At 42.7% G+C, this 22,252-nt stretch overlaps 2 protein-coding genes across 2 annotated transcripts in view; both read left to right on the forward strand.

The window, feature by feature from the left end:
• Positions 1–15,073, forward strand: part of sh3rf1 (SH3 domain containing ring finger 1) — a 34,203-nt gene extending 19,130 nt beyond the window's left edge. Inside the window, exons 3-12 of the mRNA XM_034531455.1 lie at positions 1,370–1,645; positions 2,740–2,835; positions 4,050–4,355; positions 6,840–6,950; positions 8,586–8,713; positions 9,442–9,612; positions 10,256–10,515; positions 10,666–10,928; positions 11,350–11,675; positions 11,975–15,073. Of these exons, the coding sequence (XP_034387346.1) occupies positions 1,370–1,645; positions 2,740–2,835; positions 4,050–4,355; positions 6,840–6,950; positions 8,586–8,713; positions 9,442–9,612; positions 10,256–10,515; positions 10,666–10,928; positions 11,350–11,675; positions 11,975–12,143 (2,106 nt within the window). The 3' untranslated portion in view covers positions 12,144–15,073. The remainder of the gene's footprint in view (positions 1–1,369; positions 1,646–2,739; positions 2,836–4,049; positions 4,356–6,839; positions 6,951–8,585; positions 8,714–9,441; positions 9,613–10,255; positions 10,516–10,665; positions 10,929–11,349; positions 11,676–11,974) is intronic.
• A 3,529-nt stretch (positions 15,074–18,602) lies between these two features.
• On the forward strand, positions 18,603–21,801 carry cbr4 (carbonyl reductase 4). Its single transcript, XM_034531101.1, is given in 8 exon segments — positions 18,603–18,638; positions 18,640–18,678; positions 18,680–18,715; positions 18,717–18,750; positions 19,932–20,052; positions 20,356–20,492; positions 21,129–21,263; positions 21,361–21,801. Coding segments are annotated over 8 exon segments (717 nt in total). The 3' UTR covers positions 21,540–21,801.
• The last annotated feature ends 451 nt before the right edge of the window (positions 21,802–22,252 follow it).

Here is a 22,252-nt window from a genome sequence, read left to right on the forward strand (position 1 = left end):
TATCCTCCTGTCTCTCTCTCTCTGGATCCCCCTATCCTGTCTCTTTCTCTCTCTCTCTCTCTCTCTCTCTCTCTCTCTCTCTCTCTCTCTCTCTCTCTCTGGATCCCCGTCTCTCTCTCTCTCTCTCTCTCTCTCTGGATCCCCCAGTCCCCCCCCCCACCTCTCTCTCTCTCTCTCTCTCTCTCTCTCTTTGCAGTCGGAGGCCTCGTTCTAGTTTTCACGTTGCTGGTCAGAGTTGAGATCCAGTCAGTTTGTGATTCTGATCACTGCAAAACATGTCCGACAGCAGAGGGGATAAATGGGGGGGGGGGGGGGGGGGGGGGGGGGGGGGGTTGGACTGAAGCCTTCCTCATGGACACCCACCCTGAATGGAGAACATTGATGCTCCTCTATCCTGCCCCCCCCCCCCCCTTACTCACTGTCCCTCTGTCCCTGAATGGGCCTTTCAGGGCTGGTGGATACAAAACCTTCCTCGAGGATAAAGGACGGTTCCCCTCTGAAGGCGTCCGTCAGCTCATCACACTTACAACTGTGAACGCACCACATGTCATTATGGGGGGTTTACTGTCCGTGTGAAAAACAGACGCTCTCGCATCAATGTCTACTGTGTCCAAAAACACAAGTTTAATTTTCCCTTGGAGCAGAGTTTCTAAAAAAAAAAAAAAAAAAAATGAATTTGATTCATTTTGTCTTTTTCCAAAGTTGTCCTACTTTTTTATTTATTTTTTATTCTTAATTCTTTATCCCTTTTTTATTTTAGTATTTTTGTTTAAACCCGGAGCTGTATTTCTCAAACATTATACTTAATAAAACTTTTAATTTAACTTTTTCATATTCATCTAAACTTTGGATATTTGCATAAAAACACAGAATTATGAAAGAGAACGTTATCATTTACCTTCAGCCAGTACTCATTTTCACTGAGCAGAGCCTGAACGCATCGTGAGAACGTTATCATTTACCTTCAGCCAGTACTCATTTTCACTGAGCAGAGCCTGAACGCATCGTGTAACTGAAGTTACCTCCGCTGGTTCTCCGTTAGCGGTGCTGCTAACGTTACTAGCTCTCCTCCTGTTGGTCTAAACAATGATTGGTTGTTTACAAAGTCACATGATCAGACAGTAGAGAAACATCATGATGTCCTGATCACATGATCTACTGATCACATGATCTACTCATCACATGATCTACTGGTTATCGATACGTTAAATAAACTCACCGCCGTGAAGCTTCATTTTTAACATCCAACTAAAGAACGCATTGACTTTGAGATGAGGGAACCAGAACTTCTGGGTTCTTCTCGGATCACAGAGCAACTCTTTTCTGTGTATTCTCTTCCTCAACGTCCTCTCCTCCTCTCGGTCCGCAGGGCGCCGCCCAGCTCCCGTGTGCCAAGGCGCTCTACAACTACGATGGCAAGGAACCCGGAGACCTCAAGTTCGCCAAGGGCGACGTCATCATCCTGCGCCGCCAGGTGGACGAGAACTGGTACCACGGCGAGATGGGCGGCGTCCACGGCTTCTTCCCCACCAACTTCGTCCAGGTCGTCAAGCCACTGCCGCAGCCGCCGCCTCAGTGCAAAGCGCTGTACGACTTCGAGCTCAAGGACAAGGAGGCGGACAAGGACTGCCTGCCCTTCTCCAAGGTGAGGGGGGGGGGGGCGTGCGTGTGTTGGGTGGGGGCGTCTTGTGCGTGTGCGTGTGCGTGTTTGGTGTTCGTCTTGGGTTTGTGCATATGCTTCTTGGGTGTGTGTGTGTTCAGTGAGCATCTTGGGTGTGTGTGTGTGTGTTTGGTGTGCGTCTTGGGTGTGTGTGCGTGTTGGGTGCGTGCGTCTTGTGCGTGTGCTTATGCGTGTTCGGGGTGTGTGTTCGGTGTGCGTCTTGGATGTGTGTGTTTGTGTGTGCCTATGCGTGTACGGTGTGTGCGTCTTGGGTGTGTGCGTCTTGGGTGTGTGCGTGTTCGGTGCGTGTGTTTTGTATGCGTGTGTGTTCGGTGTGTGCTTATGCATGTTTGTGCTCGGTGTGTGCGTCTTGGGTGTGTGTGTGTTCGGTGTGCGTCTTGGGTGTGTGTGCGTGTTGGGTGCGTGTGTCTTGTGCGTGTGCTTATGCGTGTTCGGGGTGTGCATGTGTGTTCGGTGTGCGTCTTGGATGTGTGTGTGTGTGTGTGTGTGTGCCTATGCGTGTACGGTGTGTGCGTGTTCGGTGCGTGTGTTTTGTATGCGTCGTGTGTGTGTGTGTGTGTGTGTGTTCGGTGTGTGCGTGTGCTTATGCATGTTTGTGCTCGGTGTGTGTGTGTTCGTCTTGCGTGCTTGTGCGTCTTGGGTGTGTGTGTGTGTGTGTTCGGTGTGCGTGTTTGGTGTGTGCATGTTCGTGCTCGGTGTGCGTGTTTGGTGTGTGCATGTTCGTGCTCGGTGTGCGTGTTTGGTGTGTGCATGTTCGTGCTCGGTGTGCGTGTTTGGTGTGTTTGTGTGTGTGTCTCAGAATCTGAGGGCTGCTTCTTAGTGAACAACTGTAATCAAGCCCAAAGCACATGAGAAAGACGGCCTTAGCGACCGTAACTAAGGGGTTGTATCTGTCCAGCTGTTTGGGGCTCTTTGATGTTTCACTTGTTGTTGTTGTTGCAGAAACGAGCTGACGGAGCAGAAAGCCTCTTTTTTTTTTTTATAAAACCTGTTACCTCGTTGTTTGTTCCTCGAGGAGCAGAACCTCTGGGTTACAGCTCTCTGTCCTCCATCTTTAGGACGACATCCTGACGGTGATCCGCCGAGTGGACGAGAACTGGACGGAGGGAATGCTGGGAGATAAAATTGGAATTTTCCCCATCTCGTACGTCGAGGTAAGAAATTGAACTATTATTTGTGGAATTCGCAGTGATGGAAATATGAAGATCTTTTACTCGAGTTAATAATACTAACAACGATTTTTTTTTTTAAAGAAGAAAAACATTGTTATAGTCCTGCTAAAGTTTTACTTCAGTAAATGTAATTCCATTCATTTTAATAATGTTTGCTAGTTTTCGTTTTTCCACAGGACTAGAATACGTGTTTCTCCTGACTAGACAAGACGCAGGGCTTCAATAACAAAAGTTTCCGTTGTGCACAACCAGTGAATATCGTGGTCGTCTTTCATCTTAAATGTAATGAGTTTTTTTTAATTTGTCAGAGACGATGGGACCATAAAGGATTTTTTTTATTGCGGATTGGGATAAAGAATAATGAATTTTAATTAAAAATATGATCACCTTATTTAATATTAGTTTCTTTAAAAAAACAAAATATTAAGCAATTCCAGTATGTTATGATGTCGTTTGACGAGTTTAAAGCATATTTTGATTGTCAAGATAACATTCAGGCGGTAACTTCCAGTTCTGAAACTGATGCTAAAGTATCTTTAAACCGGCATTCTCTCTCCTGACCACCAGGGGGCGACTCCTCTGGTTGTATAGAAGTCTATGCTTCATGTGTTAAAGCTGCATTCTCTCTACTGACCACCAGGGGGCGACTCCTTTGGTTGTATAGAAGTCTATGCTTCATGTATTAAAGCTGCATTCTCTCTCCTGACCACCAGGGGGCGACTCCTCTGGTTGTATAGAAGTCTATGCTTCATGTGTTAAAGCTGCATTCTCTCTCCTGACCACCAGGGGGCGACTCCTCTGGTTGTATAGAAGTACAAAATGTAAACCACACTTTTCGCGTTTCATTTTTTTTTACCTCCTTTTAACTAAGATTTTATTAAACTTCATGACTATTGATCTGTCGAGGGAACCATGAGGTGCATCTCTGGATGCACGGATGGGGGCAAAAGACTCTTCCAGCCCAAAAATAACAGTTACGGTTACCGATCGGTTCGAGTCGCACTCGAAACAAATTGACTTTGACTGTTTCAGGGAGTCTGAAGCGTAAATCCTGCTGCTCACCTTCTCCCCAGACCGGAGAAAGATGGAGGTCTTTATTATAGAGAGTGACAGTTTTCATGATCACTCTAATACTCATGTTATTTCCACCTTGCTACTCTTCTTCAACCCCCCCCACCCCCCATCCCCCCCCACAGTTCAACTCGGCAGCTCGGCAGCTGATAGACTTGGACAAGCCGTCGGACTCCAGCGGAGACTCCGGCGAGGGCGCCTCCTCGGGGCCCCAGAGCAACGGCGCCCAGCGCGCGGGGGAGAAGAAGAACAGCAAGAAGCGACATTCCTTCACCTCCCTCACCATGTCCCACAAGCCCGCGCTGGCTCCGCCCCCACAGCGCCACTCCATGGAGATCAGCGGGCCCGTGCTCATCAGCTCCAGCAACCCCACGGCGGCCGCGCGGATCGGGGAGATCAGCGGGGGGCTCTCCTGCAGCGCGCCGTCACAGGTACGATGCCCAACGACGAGGGGGGTGGAGGGGGGGGGGGGAGGGGGGGGGGGGAGAGCGGCAGGTACCTCACGTGTTCAAAAATGCAGTTTGACAAACAAGCGCCGTTCCAGATAAGGTTATTTATCCCCGAGAGGAAATTGTTGCGGTACGAAGTTCATCTTTTTTCTTCTTCTTTCGTGGAAGTGAGTACACGCCTTGTCAGGGTTTCCAAGTATTGCATTTGTATTCTGGACCAATCAGAGGAGCACCTGGCAGCAAAGGGCGTGGCTTAGGTGTGTGTGTGTGTGTGTGTGTGTGTGTGTGTGTGTGTGACTGTTTGTTCAAAACAATTATAGCTGCTTTCCAAACGGATCCAAAGCAACTCGAATGGCTTGACAATGTGTAGAAAAGTGCAGATTCCAGTCATTTTAAGACTTTTAAGATTATAAAACGATTTGTCCAATCACCACCCGGCAAGCATTTCTTTGAGAAAACAGTTTTCCAACGACTGCTTGCCGGATTGTTCTGTGCACACTTAACACAGCAGAGCAAATTAAGAACTGTGCAACACCATTATGTTATAATGCATTATTACGTTGGCATTCTGTAATTCAGTGTACCGGATGAACTGATTAATATCCTCCGGTGGTATTTAATTGCAAAACTATTAAAAAAGAAAAGAAAAGAGAGTCCGACGTCGGCTCTTTTCGTTTCCACGAGATGCTCGTCGCCGTTCAAAGGCTCCGCTCTCCTCCTGTCAGCAATTAGGCCGACTTTCCTTTTTTTTTTCCCCATCATGCCGAGCGAGCCGCTGCTCAATCCGAGTGGTTGCGTGACTCCGCTCGGCCGCTTAAAAACAAAACAATACAAGAAAACACCCGACTCCAGCTCGGCCCTGGGAGGTTTTCAACAAGAGATCGGCAGCTGATGGAGGTCGACTGTCAGAACACAACAAACCACAAACAACAAACACGCAGATTTATTGACGTCAACGGGGGGGGGGGGGGGTTGTTATGTGGTGAATAATTAATTAATTAATGGTTCACCATGTGTTCATGATTCAAGTCAAATGAGGTGAAGATCCATCTCAGGATTTCAAAATTGTTCTTATTATTATAATTGATCGTTTTATTTATAAATTCAACAATGAAATGATTCACAATCAAGAAAAAATAATAATGCTAAATAAAAAAATTAAATATAAAAATATGTTTATTTTATGTAAATTATTATATTTAGTTTTTGTATTTTTTATATATATATATATATATATAAATTAAAAAATTTATACAAAAATAGGTAAATGATTGCAATAACAATGATAACAAAATTGAGTCTGCTCACACAATAGCTGCCTTTTTTTTCTTTGTGTGTATGTGTATATATATATATATATATATATATATATATATATATATATATATATATATATATATATATATATATATATATACAAAGCCAGTTTTTAAGAGCCAATGATTTGACTGTTCATTGTTGTCCCACTTCGGTTTTTCACCTCATCGTCTGCCACGTTTTCTCATAAATCTCTTTTTTTTCCTGTCGTCTGAACGCCACGTTTCGAAAACTCCCTATTAAGCTCGATCATGAATCTTTCATTGTGTGTGTGTGTGTGTGTGTGTGTGTGTGTGTGTGTGTGTGTGTGAGAGAGAGAAAAGACGAGAGTGCTTGTCTCCGGTAAAGTGGATCTTCAGGATCTTCTTTGTTTTTCTTACAAACCCAAAACCTTTTCATGTTGACATGATTTAAGTGTCATCAAAGACTTTTACGTCTAATCAGGTTTTTTTTGTTGTAATTTTATTTATTTTTTTAAAGACTCCAGACTGTTCCCCACTCGTCATTATCAGGATACTTTTAGAATAAAAGAACTTAAGTGAGCGCCTGTGATCGGATCTCCCCGGAGACGAGCCACTCTTTTCTTCTCCGCTCTCACCTCTTCACTTCCACTCATCTTCTCTCTGTGTATTTATTTCAATTAGCGCAGCACACCTGCCGTCTTTGTCCTTGAGTTATTTATTTATTTATTTATTTGTTTCCAGGGAGACGGTTTCACAAGCGACGTCACCTCCTGTGCACATTTCTTTCTCCCTTTTGGCACACCCGGAGCACAATGGATAAGAAAGTAGTGGAAGATTGAATCTGAGGTTGGGCTGCTTTCTCAAAGGCTCACCTTTTTTTTAGAGAGAGAGACCTCTCTCTACATGCTCAATGAGGTCCTGCTGGGTAGTCACCTGGTTTCTCTTTGTGGTCGTGTGTTCTGTGAGAGTCGTTTGTATACGGTGTGTTGTGCTTTGAAAATACAGTAGGCCGTCTTCTCACACGATTGCTTCATGGTTCCCACATGTCCTTTGGCTTCCTCCCGGAAAAGCTGACTGATTACAAGCATGTGGCGTTTACTTAAAGCGACAGTACCGATGTTTTACTGCAGTAGATTTAATGGTCAACATCACTCTCTTCCCCCCCCCCCTCTTTTTCGTTTGACAGGTACACATTTGCACAACTGGACTAATCGTGACCCCGCCCCCTAGCAGCCCCGTCACCACGGCAACGGTCTTCACGTTTCCCTCGGAGACGAGCTACACCTCCATCTCCGTGGTAGGTGTTCTCCTCCGCGGCGCTCATGAATCTTGTAGTATCGGCTTTTGTGTGGCTATTTCTGCCACGCTCAACAGATTAAATATATATGTGTATATGTATATGTATGTATGTATACATATATACATATATATATATATATATATATATATATATATATATATGTATGTATACATATATACATACATATATACATATAATGTATATATGTATGTATGTATACATATATACATACATATATACATATAATGTATATATGTATGTATGTATGTGTATATATATATATATTTTTTTTTTTAAATATATATATATATATTTGTATATATTTCTAGATATATTTTTTTATTTATATATTTTTATATATATATATATATATTTTTTAATATATATATATATATATTTGTATATATTTATAGATATATTTTTTTATTTATATATTTTTATATATATAGATATATTTTTTAAAAATATATACATATATATATATATATATATTTGTATATATTTATATATATTTTTTTATTTATATATATATATATATAGATATATTTATTTATTTTTATTTATATATATATATATATATATATATATATATATATATATATATATATATATATATATATATATATATATATCCTCTTCCCACCGGCGGCACTGTTACTCCTGTCAATCTGGATCAGATGCAGTCGCTTCATTACTTCCCCATAAAGACGGCAACACGTAGGAACACTTTTAAAAACCAGAAGTGAACTTTCTAACGTGGTTGTTTTCCTCCTTAAGCGGAGGGGGAGGGGAGGGGGGGGGGAAGCAGCGCGCTCACTTCCTGTCCGCGTACTCTCCGGCATGTGGAGTTCCTGAATGAAGGAATGTTGTACACAAAAGGTCGAGCGCTCCGCTTCACTTGGGAACCTGACGTGAATGTTTCTGTACGGATGATTTCTCTCGCCTGCAGGCAGCCTAATTATCTCAGCTCGAGCGTCAGCGGCGAACCGGAATGCACATTGACACTGTGTGTGTGTGTGTGTGTGTGTGTGTGCGTGTGTGTGTGTGTGTGTGTACACGTAGGCCCGTGTGTACACACACACACACACACACATATGTACCGCGGGGCTGCCTCTCTCCTCCACCGTGTCATGGAAGCTATTACTCTGACCGCTTCAATGCTGGCGTCCTGAGCTCCTCGCCTTGTTGTTTTTGTTGTTGTTGTTGTTGTTGTTGTTGTTGTTGTTTCACATGCTTTATGTGTTTCAACCCTAGTTTGGTTCACGCCTGGCGAGCCTCGAGTTTTTTTCTTCTTTTTGACATCGTGCGCGCGTGCACTCAATGACATTTCACATGGTCCCGATTTTTAAGAGGAACATCGAGCCGCTTGGTCGCCAAGCAGCAAACAAACAAACAAACAAACAAACAAGCCGGGAATGGGAGGCGACGCCGTCTGCCGCCAAACCAGAACCGGGTCGACGGACGAGCCCTCGCTCTAGTTTTCCGTTTTCTTACTCAAGCAAACTGGTTCCTCCGACACGCTCTCTCTTGCTTCTTGTCAATAAACCGTGATGATGAAAATAAAAGAAAACTCTTCTCTTCTTCTATCAAATACGACATTTTAAATGTTGTCTTCCTGTTCTCCTCCTGCAGGACGCTCTGCCGCCGCCCCCGCCTCCTCCCCCGCTGTCCTCCGTCGACGGAGCGGCGTATTCATTGGCTGCCGGACAGAGACCCTCCCCCAGCATAAGTGACCAAAGTGGGAGACAAAGACCCACAGTGTGAGCTATAAAAACAGACACACACACACACACACACGCGCAAAAAAATATGCAGTCTTCTAAAATGTGCAGTGAAATGTCAGAAGCGGTTTGCGCAGCGACGGCTCGAGGCCTTAATGGAAGAAGGGGAAAAGGGTTCAATACCTGTGGCTGACAGTCTCCTGGGTCTCATTGGGGAATCCCCTCCTGACCTTTGACCCCCCCCATTGCTCTTCCAGGACACCACACACCTGATAAGAATTAGATCCACCCCGAGGCGTTCAGGGCCCCTTCCCCTCAGACTGAATACATCCCAGACAGACTCCTTATCGGCCGGGTTCGACCCCTCGGTCAGAGTGCACGAGAAGAAGATGTGTGTGTGTGTGTGTGTGTGCGCGTGTGTGTGCGTGTGTGTGTGTGTGTGTGTGTGGGATTTGCTTAAAAACATTTTAACAATTTAAATCATTGGAAAATAAAAGATTTGTATTATATTTTATGTCGCTGTGAAAAATAACCGGATTTATTCATTTCACATTTTGAAGTCTCGTTTTTTTTTTTTGTGACTGGAACTTGAACGCACCACGATGCAGCTCAACGGAACCTCTCGTACACTCGTACGTTATCTCCACAGCGGCCGGTTTACGACGCGTCGCGTATATATATATATATATATATATATATATATATATATATATTTATATTATATTTGTCAAGAAGTGTAAACGTTTTGTTGAATTCCTCGTCTCCAGCTACGTGGCCATGTTCCCCTACGGCCCCCGAAAGGAGGACGAGCTGGAGCTGAGGAAGGGCGAGATGTTCCTGGTGCTGGAGCGCTGCCAGGACGGCTGGTTCAAGGGCACCTCCATGCACACGGGCAAGATCGGGGTCTTCCCCGGCAACTACATGAGCCCCGTCAGCAGGTCGGTGGCTCAGTGACGCCCGATGTCGGTCTCCACGCGGCTTCTTCTTTTAGTTTGCATTTAAAGCTCTTATAATAATAATAATAATAATAATAATACTTTGCAAATGAGATTTTTTTTAAATCCTCTTTAAACTTGTGTTTTTAAAGAGCACTTCAAATGTGTTTTAGAGCTGTGAACTAAATGATGTGACGCTGAGCTTTAATAGGGACATTTCTTTTCAGATGTATAAACCTTATTATTTACAGAAACATATGTTAATGTAACACACACAACAATCTGTAATCTGACATCTTATTCACTTATTTACAGACATTAGATCCTCTTAATTCAATTAAAATCTCTGAAGACTCACTTATACGTCCTCACTTTGCTTTACAGTTTTAGTTTTTTTTAGATGTATTTTAACATTTTAATTTAAACAGAACTTTTATTGTGAAGCACATAATCTTTTTTTAATCCATCACTAATATTATCTTATTATCTTTACTTACTTTAATTTGTATAAGCTATTGTGAAATATTTCCTCTTCATCTACTGTTAAATATTTAAAATAATAATACAGATAATAAAGAACCTGTTCTAGTTCCATCTTGGTGGGCCTCACCCTCTTCGGGCCCCCCCCCCCCCCTCTCCCTCGCAGGACGGCATCGGGCAGCACTCAGCCCAAAGCTCCCATGAGCCTTTGCACCCAGGCCGGCCGGGGGGTCACCGTCGTCAGCCCCTCCGTCGCTCCGGGCCCCGACTTCAACAAGCCCCTCGCCGTGTGCTCCGGCGCCGCTCCGGCCAGCTCCCAGGCCGCGGCCACGGCGGCGCAGACGGCCACGGGCCAACAGCCCAAAGTCCCGCTGCACGCCGGCTCGCAGATGACCGTGAACCAGGCTCGCAACGCGGTCAGGACGGGTACGTTCACCGGGAGGGGCTCCATGGGCTCTGGGTGTCGGCTAATGGAAGGGGTTTTAAAGTATATATTTTTTGGGAGTAGTGAGTCGATAAGAAGTCGTAGAAGTGACCAGCGCTGTGTGATATCGTTTATTGCGTTTCGTTCTGCAGCCGCGTGTCACGGTCAGGACCGGCCCGCGGCGTCCGCGACCCCGTCCGCCGGTCCCGCGACGTACCTGCCGCACCTGGCCGTGTGCCCGCAGCCTTCCTCCGGTCCCGCCCAGTGCTGCTCCCGGGCGGGCGCGGCGATGGGCTGCGCCGCCGCCTCTCTGACGCCACCCAACGTCAGCGCCGCGTCCCTGGAGGGCGACGCCCTGAGAGCCGGGGCCGCCGGCCTCGTCGCTCGCCCGCCGACCTTGGACAAAGACGTCAAGGTCGGATACGTCTCGAGTATTTATTAATGTCACGTCTGTATCTCATGATTGGAGGGGATGATACGATAGAGTTGTGGGGATGTTATGCGTTTATGATACTGTATTTATCTTTAATGAGTAGTTTAAAGAGGTGTGGCTTAAGCACTGCTGCGCTGTTAATACAAATGTTCTGATTGTATAAATAAGTAAACATTTGTATTCATGTAGATGATGGCGTGTTTTATCGCAATGTATCCCCTCGCTAGTATATGTATTTATAAAGCACATTTTAATATAACAACGGTTGACCGAAGTGCTGTACAAATATAGCAAAACCAACAAAACAACACAATAATAATAACTTGAGAATCGTAACCCCTGTATCGTGATACGCGTCGTATAACTACACATCTTTATTAATTATTCATTGCTGTTGCTGCAGAGGGAAAAGAAAAGTCTCCTGAAGCTGCTGTCCTCCAACAAGAAGAAGCCTCGTCCGTCGCCGCCCTCCTCCCCGACCCTGGAGGCGGAGCAAGCTGCAGCCGGAGAGGCGCTCCACGGCGGCGCTGACGCCTCCCCTCACTCCGGCGGCGGCGGCCTCGAACCCGAACCCGCCGCGGCCGCCTTCTCGTCTTCCTCGGCCCCGGACTCCTCCCACCGGAAGAGCAGCCCCCTCGATGGATGCGCGCCCATCGCTCCTCCTCCTCGCCAGCCGTGCTCTTCCCTCTTATCTCAGCAGCACGACGCGCGACCCATCATCTGCGAGAGGTACGGCGCCCAGAGCGCAGCCGCGTTATACTCCAAACCACCAGGGGGCGATCACACGAGTGTAACTCAGAGATATGAACCCAGACTGAAGGTGTAACCACTAAACTCCATCGACAACCTCCCCTACAGAGAGGAGGGGTTATAATCACCCGGAGACTCATATTCATGAACTACTTTATTACCTTTAAACAAACACTGTTTCTAAAACATCTAAAAACGTCTTTATAAAATCCCTAAACGTGTAAATAGTGTTTTTACCAGTGAATATGTGTGCCTCCCTCACCCCCACCCCCCCCCAGGTACCGGGTGGTGGTGTCGTACCCCCCCCAGAGCGAGGCGGAGCTGGAGCTCAAGGAGGGCGACATCGTGTTCGTCCACAGGAAGCGAGAAGACGGCTGGTTCAAGGGAACGCTGCAGAGGAACGGCAGGACCGGACTGTTCCCCGGCAGCTTTGTAGACAGCATCTAGCACACACACACACACACACACGCACACACACACGCACACATACGCACACACTACGGGGAACCGACATGGTCACCGGCCTCGCAAGGTTTTGCCGGGACGAGATCAAAATATCGACACTTTAACTCCTTTTAGAGATCTTTTAGGGGAGGGGGAGGGGCATGTTGCCATTGAAAGCACCGTGGAGATAGTTATGTACGGAAGCCCTGAGCGGACATTATTCAAACGTTGTTGTGTAATTAAATATCACACGCGGGAAAAAAACAAAATAAAGGTTGAAAATGTTTTCGGTCAAATTAACCTCGACGGGGAAGACCGACTTATCGTGAAGTTAGTGGAGAGACGCATGCATGTGTCAACGTCCGGTTTTTCAAAATAAAGGTGTTCACAAGAGTACATAAAAAAAAAAAAAAAAAAGAAAAGATTAATAGATTAAAAAATAATGTTACCCGTGTTGTTTTTTAATTAAAAAGTAAATGACACTAAATCGTGAGGGGAAAACGTCCTTATTCTTAGATTTTGAATGATATAAAGGTTAATAATCTGACTATATACGGTCAATTATGACATTTTACAAAGTAAAAGTCCCACATTTGTAGCATGAATAGCTACTTTTATGAACACTTACTCCGTAATTCCTGACGATGACGAGTACATCTGACTACATACGAACTGAAATGACTTCAGATCTGAAAAGAAATGTAGTTATTTCACAGTAGAAATGTAAAATTCCACATTTCTTCAACTCAAATGCATCCGTCATTGTGAGGAATTATTATTTTTCCAGCCAGCTAAAGACCAAAGAATAAAAACGTTTCTCTCATAGTTTGGTGGTATTTTTAATTCATTAGAAACACAGGAAACACGCTTGTAAATATAATCCATTCCATCTCATTTCCACATGTGTAGTTTGTCATCTTATTTTGAAAACAGGATGTAGTCACAACAAGCAGGTTTTAAATCCCTCCCTCGCAGTCGGGTTTGATTTGATCCATTTAAGTTGTAACTTAAATGGATCAAAAGGAAACAACCTTTTTTTTTCTTCTTTTTCTAGAGATAATTAACTTTTTTATTTTATAAAACAACGTGTGAATTGTGTCCATTCAGGGCTTCCGTAGTCAGCAGAGACACACTACTTATAAACTTTTTTTCCTCCTTTTTTTGTTGGTTATTTATATCTTTCAGCTGTTTAAATGTGTGCCTTGTACTGTTCCTCACTTATTGTACATAAAGGACACAAAGATTAGTCCTAAAAAAAAAAAAAGAAGTTGAAATAGATACGTTACACATTTAACTTATTTCATAGAGCGGTACCTTTTTTATTTTTATTTCTTTTGTGCAACACATAAAGGGGCTTCAGCTTTTTACACTTCGCCTCCCTCAGTCTTCTGTTTTTTTTTTTTTTACCATCATCTCAAAGCGGAAGAAAGTCAGTGGGCTGCTGTGGGAGGAAGACGGGTAACTCAAACCCCCGTTAACTCAAACCCGCTAACTCAAACCTGAGGATTGGAAGTATTTCTGTGGGGCGTTCACGGGCCTCCAGGTGTTTTTTGTTACCTGCAGCGATCAAAATGTCTGCACACGTGATGAGCAAAGTGATGACTTCCTGCAGGGGGCGACAAAGTGGCGTTGGGATGTGTTGCAGGAATTTTTATTTTTATTTATTTTGAAACACACTCCAGGACGGCCGTTGCAGTCTAAAATATGTTTTACTTACTTTGAACCTTCTTTGTATTTCCTGACCAGGAGTCGCTCCTCTCAGACGCGGCTCTCCACCGAAAGAGTGACTCAACACTTTGGTAACGCCGACACACACACACACACACACACACACACACACACACACACACACACACACACAGTCCGCGGGAAGAGACGAGTAATTCTGTCTGATCTCAAAAGATGAGCTTTTTGTCAGAATCCATCATTTAGTTTTTTCCTTGATTTTCGCGGTTGTGTTTTTTTGTGTTTTTGTACATTACTTCTATAAAAAAGGTCTTAAGTATCGTATTGACTTGAATTACTGTAACATTTCTGTTGATTTTGTGGGTATTTTTTTTTTTGGGGTGCTCGTTTGAAAGACAAAAAATGAATGGGCAGTTTTTTTCGTCAAACGGATGAAATATCTCAACGTGTGACGAAGCCCTTCAAAATAAAGGTCTTGTTAGGTATTAGCCGCCTCCAGTGGACCCCACGACATTTCATGTAATGCGACTTATTGATCTTCCGAGTCCCGTGAGGTATTTAAACACTTTAAAATTGAGGCGATCGCAGCATCGTGCCAAAATTTGGCTTTTTGAGAATGAATTTACTGGCTGAATTTGACTTTTTTTTTTTTTGTATTTCTTTTATTTCTTTTATTTTGTAGTCTTTCGTTGTTAATCGAGGGGGACCACTGTGTAACTGACTGCTGGAATATGTTTGTTTGGGATATTTGGATCGTGTGTGTGGGGAGAAAAGGATGGTACAAATCACTGTTGGGGCCTTTTGTTTATTTAGTTCTTTTTATTCTGGATTTATGTAGAATTAATTAATCTGACGTCGTCTTGGCAACCACCGCACCGACCTCGCTAAAACCGTCTTTTTCATTTCACTGGTACGCCTTTTTTTTAATATTCATGCACTACGGACACGAATCTAACCGGCTCGTTTCCTAACAGCTCATAAACTATATTTCCTTTTATTGGAACACTCAACTTAACGGATTCTCCTCGTACGCCAAGGTGACTTACTTGATTTTTATTTTATTTAAATTTTATTTTGTCTGTAGTTATTCTGTTGTATGTCTGGAAAAATGGTGAAAACTGAAATTTGGCACAAATCTATTATGTGAAAAAATACATTCTGAAGTATTTGAGGAAATAGCACATTTTGTATTAAGAAAAAATCCAAAAAAAAAATCTCTAACAATAAAAAGCGAATGGTTTCCATAACTTGAGTCCATGTTTTATTACTGCGGAGGAAAAGATGGAAGAAACACTTTGAGGATGAAGACAAAATGTCGAGACTTTTTTTTTATAATTAAAGACGATTATTTTTTTGTATTGGAAGTTTTCTGAAAATGTTACTTTTAGAACATGCAAGTTGCGTTTTATTTCATCAAATATTTTCTAATTTGCAGAGATTTCCATAGTTTTTATTAATAAATGTGTATAAAAGAGTCTCTGAATGCTGTGTGAACAAACCCCTCTGCATAAAGCTTCATAATATATAGTTTTTATTAATAAATGTGTATAAATGAGTCTCTGAATGCTGTGTGAACTAACCCCTCTGCATAAAGCTTCATAATATATAGTTTTTATTAATAAATGTGTATAAATGAGTCTCTGAATGCTGTGTGAACAAATCCCTCTGCAGAAAGCTTCATAATATATAGTTTTTATTAATAAATGAGTCTCAATGCTGTGTGAACAAATCCCTCTGCATAAAGCTTCATAATATATAGTTTTTATTAATAAATGTAGTATAAATGAGTCTCTGAATGCTGTGTGAACAAATCCCTCTGCAGAAAGCTTCAGAATATATAGTTTTTATTAATAAATGTGTATAAATGAGTCTCTGAATGCTGTGTGAACAAACCCCTCTGCATAAAGCTTCATAATATATAGTTTTTATTAATAAATGTGTATAAATGAGTCTCTGAATGCTGTGTGAACAAACCCCTCTGCATAAAGCTTCATAATATATAGTTTTTATTAAGAAATGTGTATAAATGAGTCTCTGAATGCTGTGTGAACAAACCCCTCTGCAGAAAGCTTCATAATATTTTATAGTTTTTATTAATAAATGTGTATAAATGAGTCTCTGAAAGCTGTGTGAACAAACCCCTCTGCATAAAGCTTCATAATATATAGTTTTTATTAATAAATGTGTATAAATGAGTCTCTGAATGCTGTGTGAACAACCCCCTCTGCAGAAAGCTTCATAATATATAGTTTTTATTAATAAATGTGTATAAATGAGATCTCACCATGAAACTTCATCACTGACATTAAGAGGAGGAGCTATTGAATTACATATGCAAATGAGGCGTTATGGAACGGTGAGTTTTGGTGAATTTAGGAGAAATCTACAGACGCAAACAGACAAAGAAGTAAAATAAATGTTTTATTCCCTCTAGAATGAAAGAAGACGTGTTATGTTACCAAATGTAAAACAATGTTTCTGCCTTACTGCTGGTTCTGAACTGGTTCTGAACCGGTTCTGAACCGGTTCAGAACCAGCAGTAAGGCAGAAACATTGTTGCTCCTCGTCAGGTGTTACTGGGGGAAGTCTCAGGTGACTTGCAGCCTGAGAGGTGAGCGCTGCTGACGCTGACAGGAAGTGACACGCGCCCGGAGAGGTCGGCGTGCTGCACGCGGCTTCCGTGCGGAGGACCGGTTGCCATGGAGACGAGATATGAGGCTCGACGGCGCAAATGAGCACATTTATCCTGCAAATCATATTTACATCTTTCTGTCCTCTTTGGCGACTATGTATAAATATATCTGTGTGTCTGTATACAGTATGTGTGTATTTGTATATATAGTATAAATGTGTGTGTGTGTATATGAATGTGTATATATATATATATATGTATGTGTATATATGTATGTGTATATGTATGTGTGTAAAGTATTATATGCAACATTTGAACAATTTCAACAAATCATAATAGAGAGAAAACAAACGCAAAAAAAAATCAATAAACAAATCATAAATACCATATAAACAATATATAATACCATTTATTATAATGTAATGTTCCGTAAAACTTTTAGTATCATTAAGACGGACAAGAGAAAGGACAAACAGGACCAGGTAAATATGGACCAGACAGGTGAGTCTCATACAGACGGGTTCATCATCATCACCATCATCATCATCATCATCGAGATTACCTTTACAAAGAAAAGGTCCGCCCTTCATTACTAGAAATATTAAATATACATAAATATATATATTTATTTATTTATCTCAGGAAGAGTATACACATACATATCTCGAGTGTGCACGTGTGTGTGACGCGTGTGCGTGCGCTCGTGAAAGAGGTGAGCATGAATACATCAGTAAGGTGTGACAGATGGAAATACATGAATACAAATCAAGCTCCATTTATCTCTTTGACACACACACACACACAGTAAAAGTTCTGCATAATTCATATTATTTTAAATAAATAGGGTTATGAAAGTATTTTGTGTTTAAATAAAATATTCGTAGTTTACTGTTAGAGTTATGGCAGCGGTGGCCATTAAATATATTTTAACATGTGTAAATGATGAAATATGGTTCTGGTATCTATTTAAAGGTTCTCTCCTCTGATTGGCTGAACAAACAAACCGCTCAACCTACCAAAGTAAAAGAAGAAAACAGGAAAACTTCATTACAGTTTTACCCTTCTCGGCTTCCGTACATTAGGGTTCCCCGGTTTATTCTCTATTTTAGGAGTGTCTTAACTTATTTAAAACAAGGCGATGAAAGGCAGAACAAGTCCTGTAGTCAAGCTGTAGTGCTTTGTTCTTCTGTGGCTCCACTGCGCCCTCTAGCGACCATCGACGAGCATTGCAGCGGAGCTGAAAACAAACATGGCGCCGCCCGGCTGAACCAGTCACCCTGTCTACGGGAGGAGCTGCACGGTTCACGCCGGACGAACAGCAGCCAGGTGAGCTGCGCGTGGGGGAATAAACGTCCTCACCGACGCGGTAGGCTTAGCGAGCTGACCTTTCCGACGTCACTCACGTTAAAGAGACCCGGAAATACATCCGGAGACTCGGTGAGACGTTAATGTTGACACGAGCTCATATATACCGTGTGTATACAGTGTGTGTGTGATGTATGTATGCATGTATTTATTTATTTTCAGATTCGGAATCCAGTGTATTGCCACATACAATTAATGTCACTTTGGTTTATCGGTGCACAGACAAGAAAAATAAATATGGCATATAAACGTTTTTTATAACAACATATATACATAATAACAATATACTACTAGAAAAAAAGGAGAGAAATATGAACACGGTAAGTGTTTTAAAATAAAAGAGCTCTGCAGGAATGTGCAAGAGTATATTCAAAGGTTCACAGTGTAAAGAATAGAAAGAATATGCAATGAAAAGAGGTTCTTGTCATTAATGTATTATTTATCCTCTACTGGACGCTTTGAAATAAGAACATAACTATGGAGGACTATATTAAGAGTACATTATTCTCCAGGCACCATTAAAGTTACACATGCTGCCTTCAGTTTATTCTTCCAGAAAGCTCCTTGGTTTATTTGGTTAAATGTAATAAAAGATCATTGTTTTGAGCACCAATGTGACATAAATATCCTTAAAGGGCACATGAAGCTGCTTTAATTGTTGTTGTTTTAATGCACTACTTGTATTCATGTGTTCTGCTATTGCTCTGCATGTTTGAACCTTTCCTCCTCGTCCTGTTTTTAGTCTTAAAGTGTTCTTCTGCTCCGCGTAAAACGGCGTCATGTCCCGGCTGGCCGTGGTGTGCGGCGGCTCCAGGGGGCATCGGGGGGGCCGTGTCCCGTCTGCTGGCCGAGAGGGGGCTGCAGGGTGGCGGTCGTCTCCAGGAGCGAAGAGGGCGGCCCGGGCCGCCGTGGCGTCTCTACGAGGAGGTACGGAGGAGGGACGGCGAGCATCCCGTTACCACGGCGACCGGTTTCTTATTCATACTCGGACAAACAAAATGACACGTTGTTAAAGTTCATGGAAATACAATGAAATATATATTTTTAAGACATTTAAGAGCCGGGAGAATAAAACAGTGGGAGACGAAGTTTAATAAAAGGCGTAAAAAAAATGTCTTGAAGAAATGAGAGCTGCAGTTTGATTCGGATGATACGCAGCATCAACAACTAAAAACGAGGCTTCTGCAGGTTTAGTTTTGGACAGAAAGCAGACCTGAACCCCCCCAGACCCCCTGAGAGGTCTAGGGGGTTCATAATGATGAACAGGAGACCAGGACCACACCATGCAGTGCTTTAAAAACCACATGGAGACCTCCAGAAGGGGACTGAAGTACAAATATAAACCATTTAAAAACAATAGCATAAAAATATAAACACATAAAAACAATAGCATAAAAATACATGCGTATAAAAAACAATAGCATAAAAATACAAACATAAAAACAATAGCTTAAAAATATAAACGTATAAAACCAATAGCTTAAAAATATAAACATAAAAACAACAGCATAAAAATATAAACAAAAACAATAGCATAAAAATATAAACATTTAAAAACAATAGCATACAAATATAAACATAAAAACAGCATCAAAATATAAACGTATAAAACCAATAGCTTAAAAATATAAACATATAAAAACAATAACATCAAAATATAAACGTATAAAAACAACAGCATACAAATATAAACATAAAAAAACAATATAGTAATAAATATTAAGTGTATAAAAAGTACAAGTGACACCAGGGCAAAATAGATAAAGATATATTTAGTATAAAGTTACAATAAACAAAAGTAAAAATATTAGCTGCACAAGAGTATTAACACCAGAGCCTGATAGAAAATAAAATAGAAAAGAAATATTGTGCACGATATTGAAAAGTGAAAATGTATTTTATACAGAAGCTAGAATCAAAACACACGTTTACACACAAATGACCAGATGCACCGGCAGCTCTAATAAAAGAAGTAGAGGTAAAATAATAAGAGAAAAGACAATATATCCAAACTCAGGTGTGTTTTAATACCTCTATTAAAAACACAACTGTGTAATAACACGTGAATATCGTGCACGTGAAGTTCATAACCGCCTCGTGCTCCGCAGTCGGCCACGTGGCTCTGGGCTGCGACGTCTCCGAGCAGCAGGAGGTGCAGAGGAGCTTCGTGGAGATCCAGAAGACGTGCGGAGACGTCTCGTATCTCGTGAACGCGGCCGGCGTCAACAGGTGAGCGTCCGCTCGGCCACCGTACCGCACACCGAATCCTAAGAACCGGCTGACCAGGTTCCCAGTCGTTGATACACATTTTAATTTAAAACATTCAAATTATTTTCCTTTTAGCTGAGAATGAGCTCCAATGTTTTTTATTATTATATTACTATATGATCAATTTGTCGTAACTTGTTATTAAAATGTAAATCCACAGAGAAGAAGATATTATCAGTGTTTCTTCCTTTTGAATGTTTTAAACATTTGGGGTGTGTGTGTGTGTGTGTGTGTGTGTGTGTGTGTGTGTGTGTGTGTGTGTAGGGACGCTCTGCTGCTGAGGACCAAGCCGGAGGACATGGTGGCCGTGCTTCACACCAACCTGCTGGGCAGCATGCTGACCTGCAGGGCGGCGCTGCGCAGTATGCTGCGCACTCCGGGAGCCGCCATCGTTAACATCGGTACGACTGGAGCTCCGCGACCAGCGCCGTGCGCGGCCACCAGGGGGCGGTGTCGGTCCTCCCTAGTGAAGACCCAACCTGTCCCGTTCTACCTCGACATCCATTTTTATGTTTTACTACATTTGTTGTAAAACATGACAAAAGAAAAGTTGAATTTCTTTCATATTTTCTTTTACAAAATGTTTTCCACAATGGAGTCTACATTATTATCATTATTATTATTTAGAGACTGTGTGCTTTATATATTGAGCTATTTACATTTTTACTTTCTCTGCTCTGCGTTCACTTCCTGTAGTTCAGTCAAAGGTTCACACATTTGTTGTCACGTGACTGTTGGTCTCAGATGATTCAATCGTGGCTTCATAGTTGCGCTGACGAGCTCAGAATTTTATTTATTTTACAGAATCTTGATGAAACAAACGGTTCATTGAGGGCGGGATTATAAACAAGGCGTATAGAATAAATAGTTTTTTGATAAAATATCACAATTTTCCGCTCCGTTTTGGCATTCGTCACGCATGATGTGTTCATGGACAGTGGGAAAGATGACAATCTGACGATAATCAGGGTTTTTACAGCTTTGGTAACTGTAGTGGTTGTGTGTGCGTGTGTGTGTGTGTGTGTGCTGGTGTGCAGGCTCCGTCGTGGGCCTGAGAGGCAGCGCCGGCCAGTGTGTCTACAGCGCCAGTAAAGCCGGTCTGCAGGGCTTCACGCTCTCTCTGGCCAAAGAAGTCGCTTCACGCAACGTCAGAGTCAACCTGCTGGCTCCAGGTACCAAAACGGCTCTCATCTTCCATCTCAGCATCTTTTTATTTTATTTATTTGTATTTTATTTATGAACAGTCTTGCCCTCTCTTCGCCCTTCCAGGTTTCATCCGCACCGACATGACCGCCGGGCTGACGGAGGAGGACGCGGCGCGCTCCGTCCCGCTGGGGAGGTTCGGAGAGCCGGAGGAGGTGGCCCGGGCCGCCCTCTTCCTGCTGGAGTCGCCCTACGTCACCGGACAGGTGCTGGTGGTGGACGGAGGTCTGCAGCTGGCCATGTAGGGGGAAGAAGGGTCCTTTCTCTGTGATAGAAACATTCACACACTGACACCCTGTGGCCTCGTGTGAGGTTGTGAGACTTTTAGGACGCGATGCGAGTGGTCGCACTGCTTCATCATGATGTTGAGCGTCCTGGAAGGATTTCATGCTGCATTCAACGTGCTGTGGTATTAAGATCTTTTCCTGGTGTGCCAACGGAGACGCAACGTCAGCAGTTTTTTTTCCTTTACAACCAGCCAGAAGATCTGAAAAAAAAATAATAAAACTTTTCTAGCAGCTGTGTGTGTGTGTGTGTGTGACTTCATGTTAGTCTGTAGAGGAACTCCATCACGGTCACATGACTTCATGTTAGTCTGTAGAGGAACTCCACCACGGTCACATGACTTCATGTTAGTCTATAGAGGAACTCCACCACGGTCACATGACTTCATGTCTATAGAGGAACTCCACCACGGTCACATGACTTCATGTTAGTCTATAGAGGACAGACATCTAAACTAAAACACAATTATAAATGATCGACTATGAGACGAAGGAACAGGACGTGTTATTTACTACTTATTTCTGACTTTCAGGACTCGTTCCTGCAGTTTTTACATTGTATGCATACTAGGTGTGGCTGATGTTTGTGCAGGTCCTTGACAAAGTCGTAGCCTCGGGGTTCGTGGTACTATAATGCGCCCTTGGTGGTCGTATAGGTCCTTGAACGCAACGTA

The sequence above is a fragment of the Cyclopterus lumpus genome, chromosome 4 (genome assembly GCF_009769545.1).
Source record: "Cyclopterus lumpus isolate fCycLum1 chromosome 4, fCycLum1.pri, whole genome shotgun sequence".
In the NCBI taxonomy this organism is placed as follows: domain Eukaryota; kingdom Metazoa; phylum Chordata; class Actinopteri; order Perciformes; family Cyclopteridae; genus Cyclopterus; species Cyclopterus lumpus.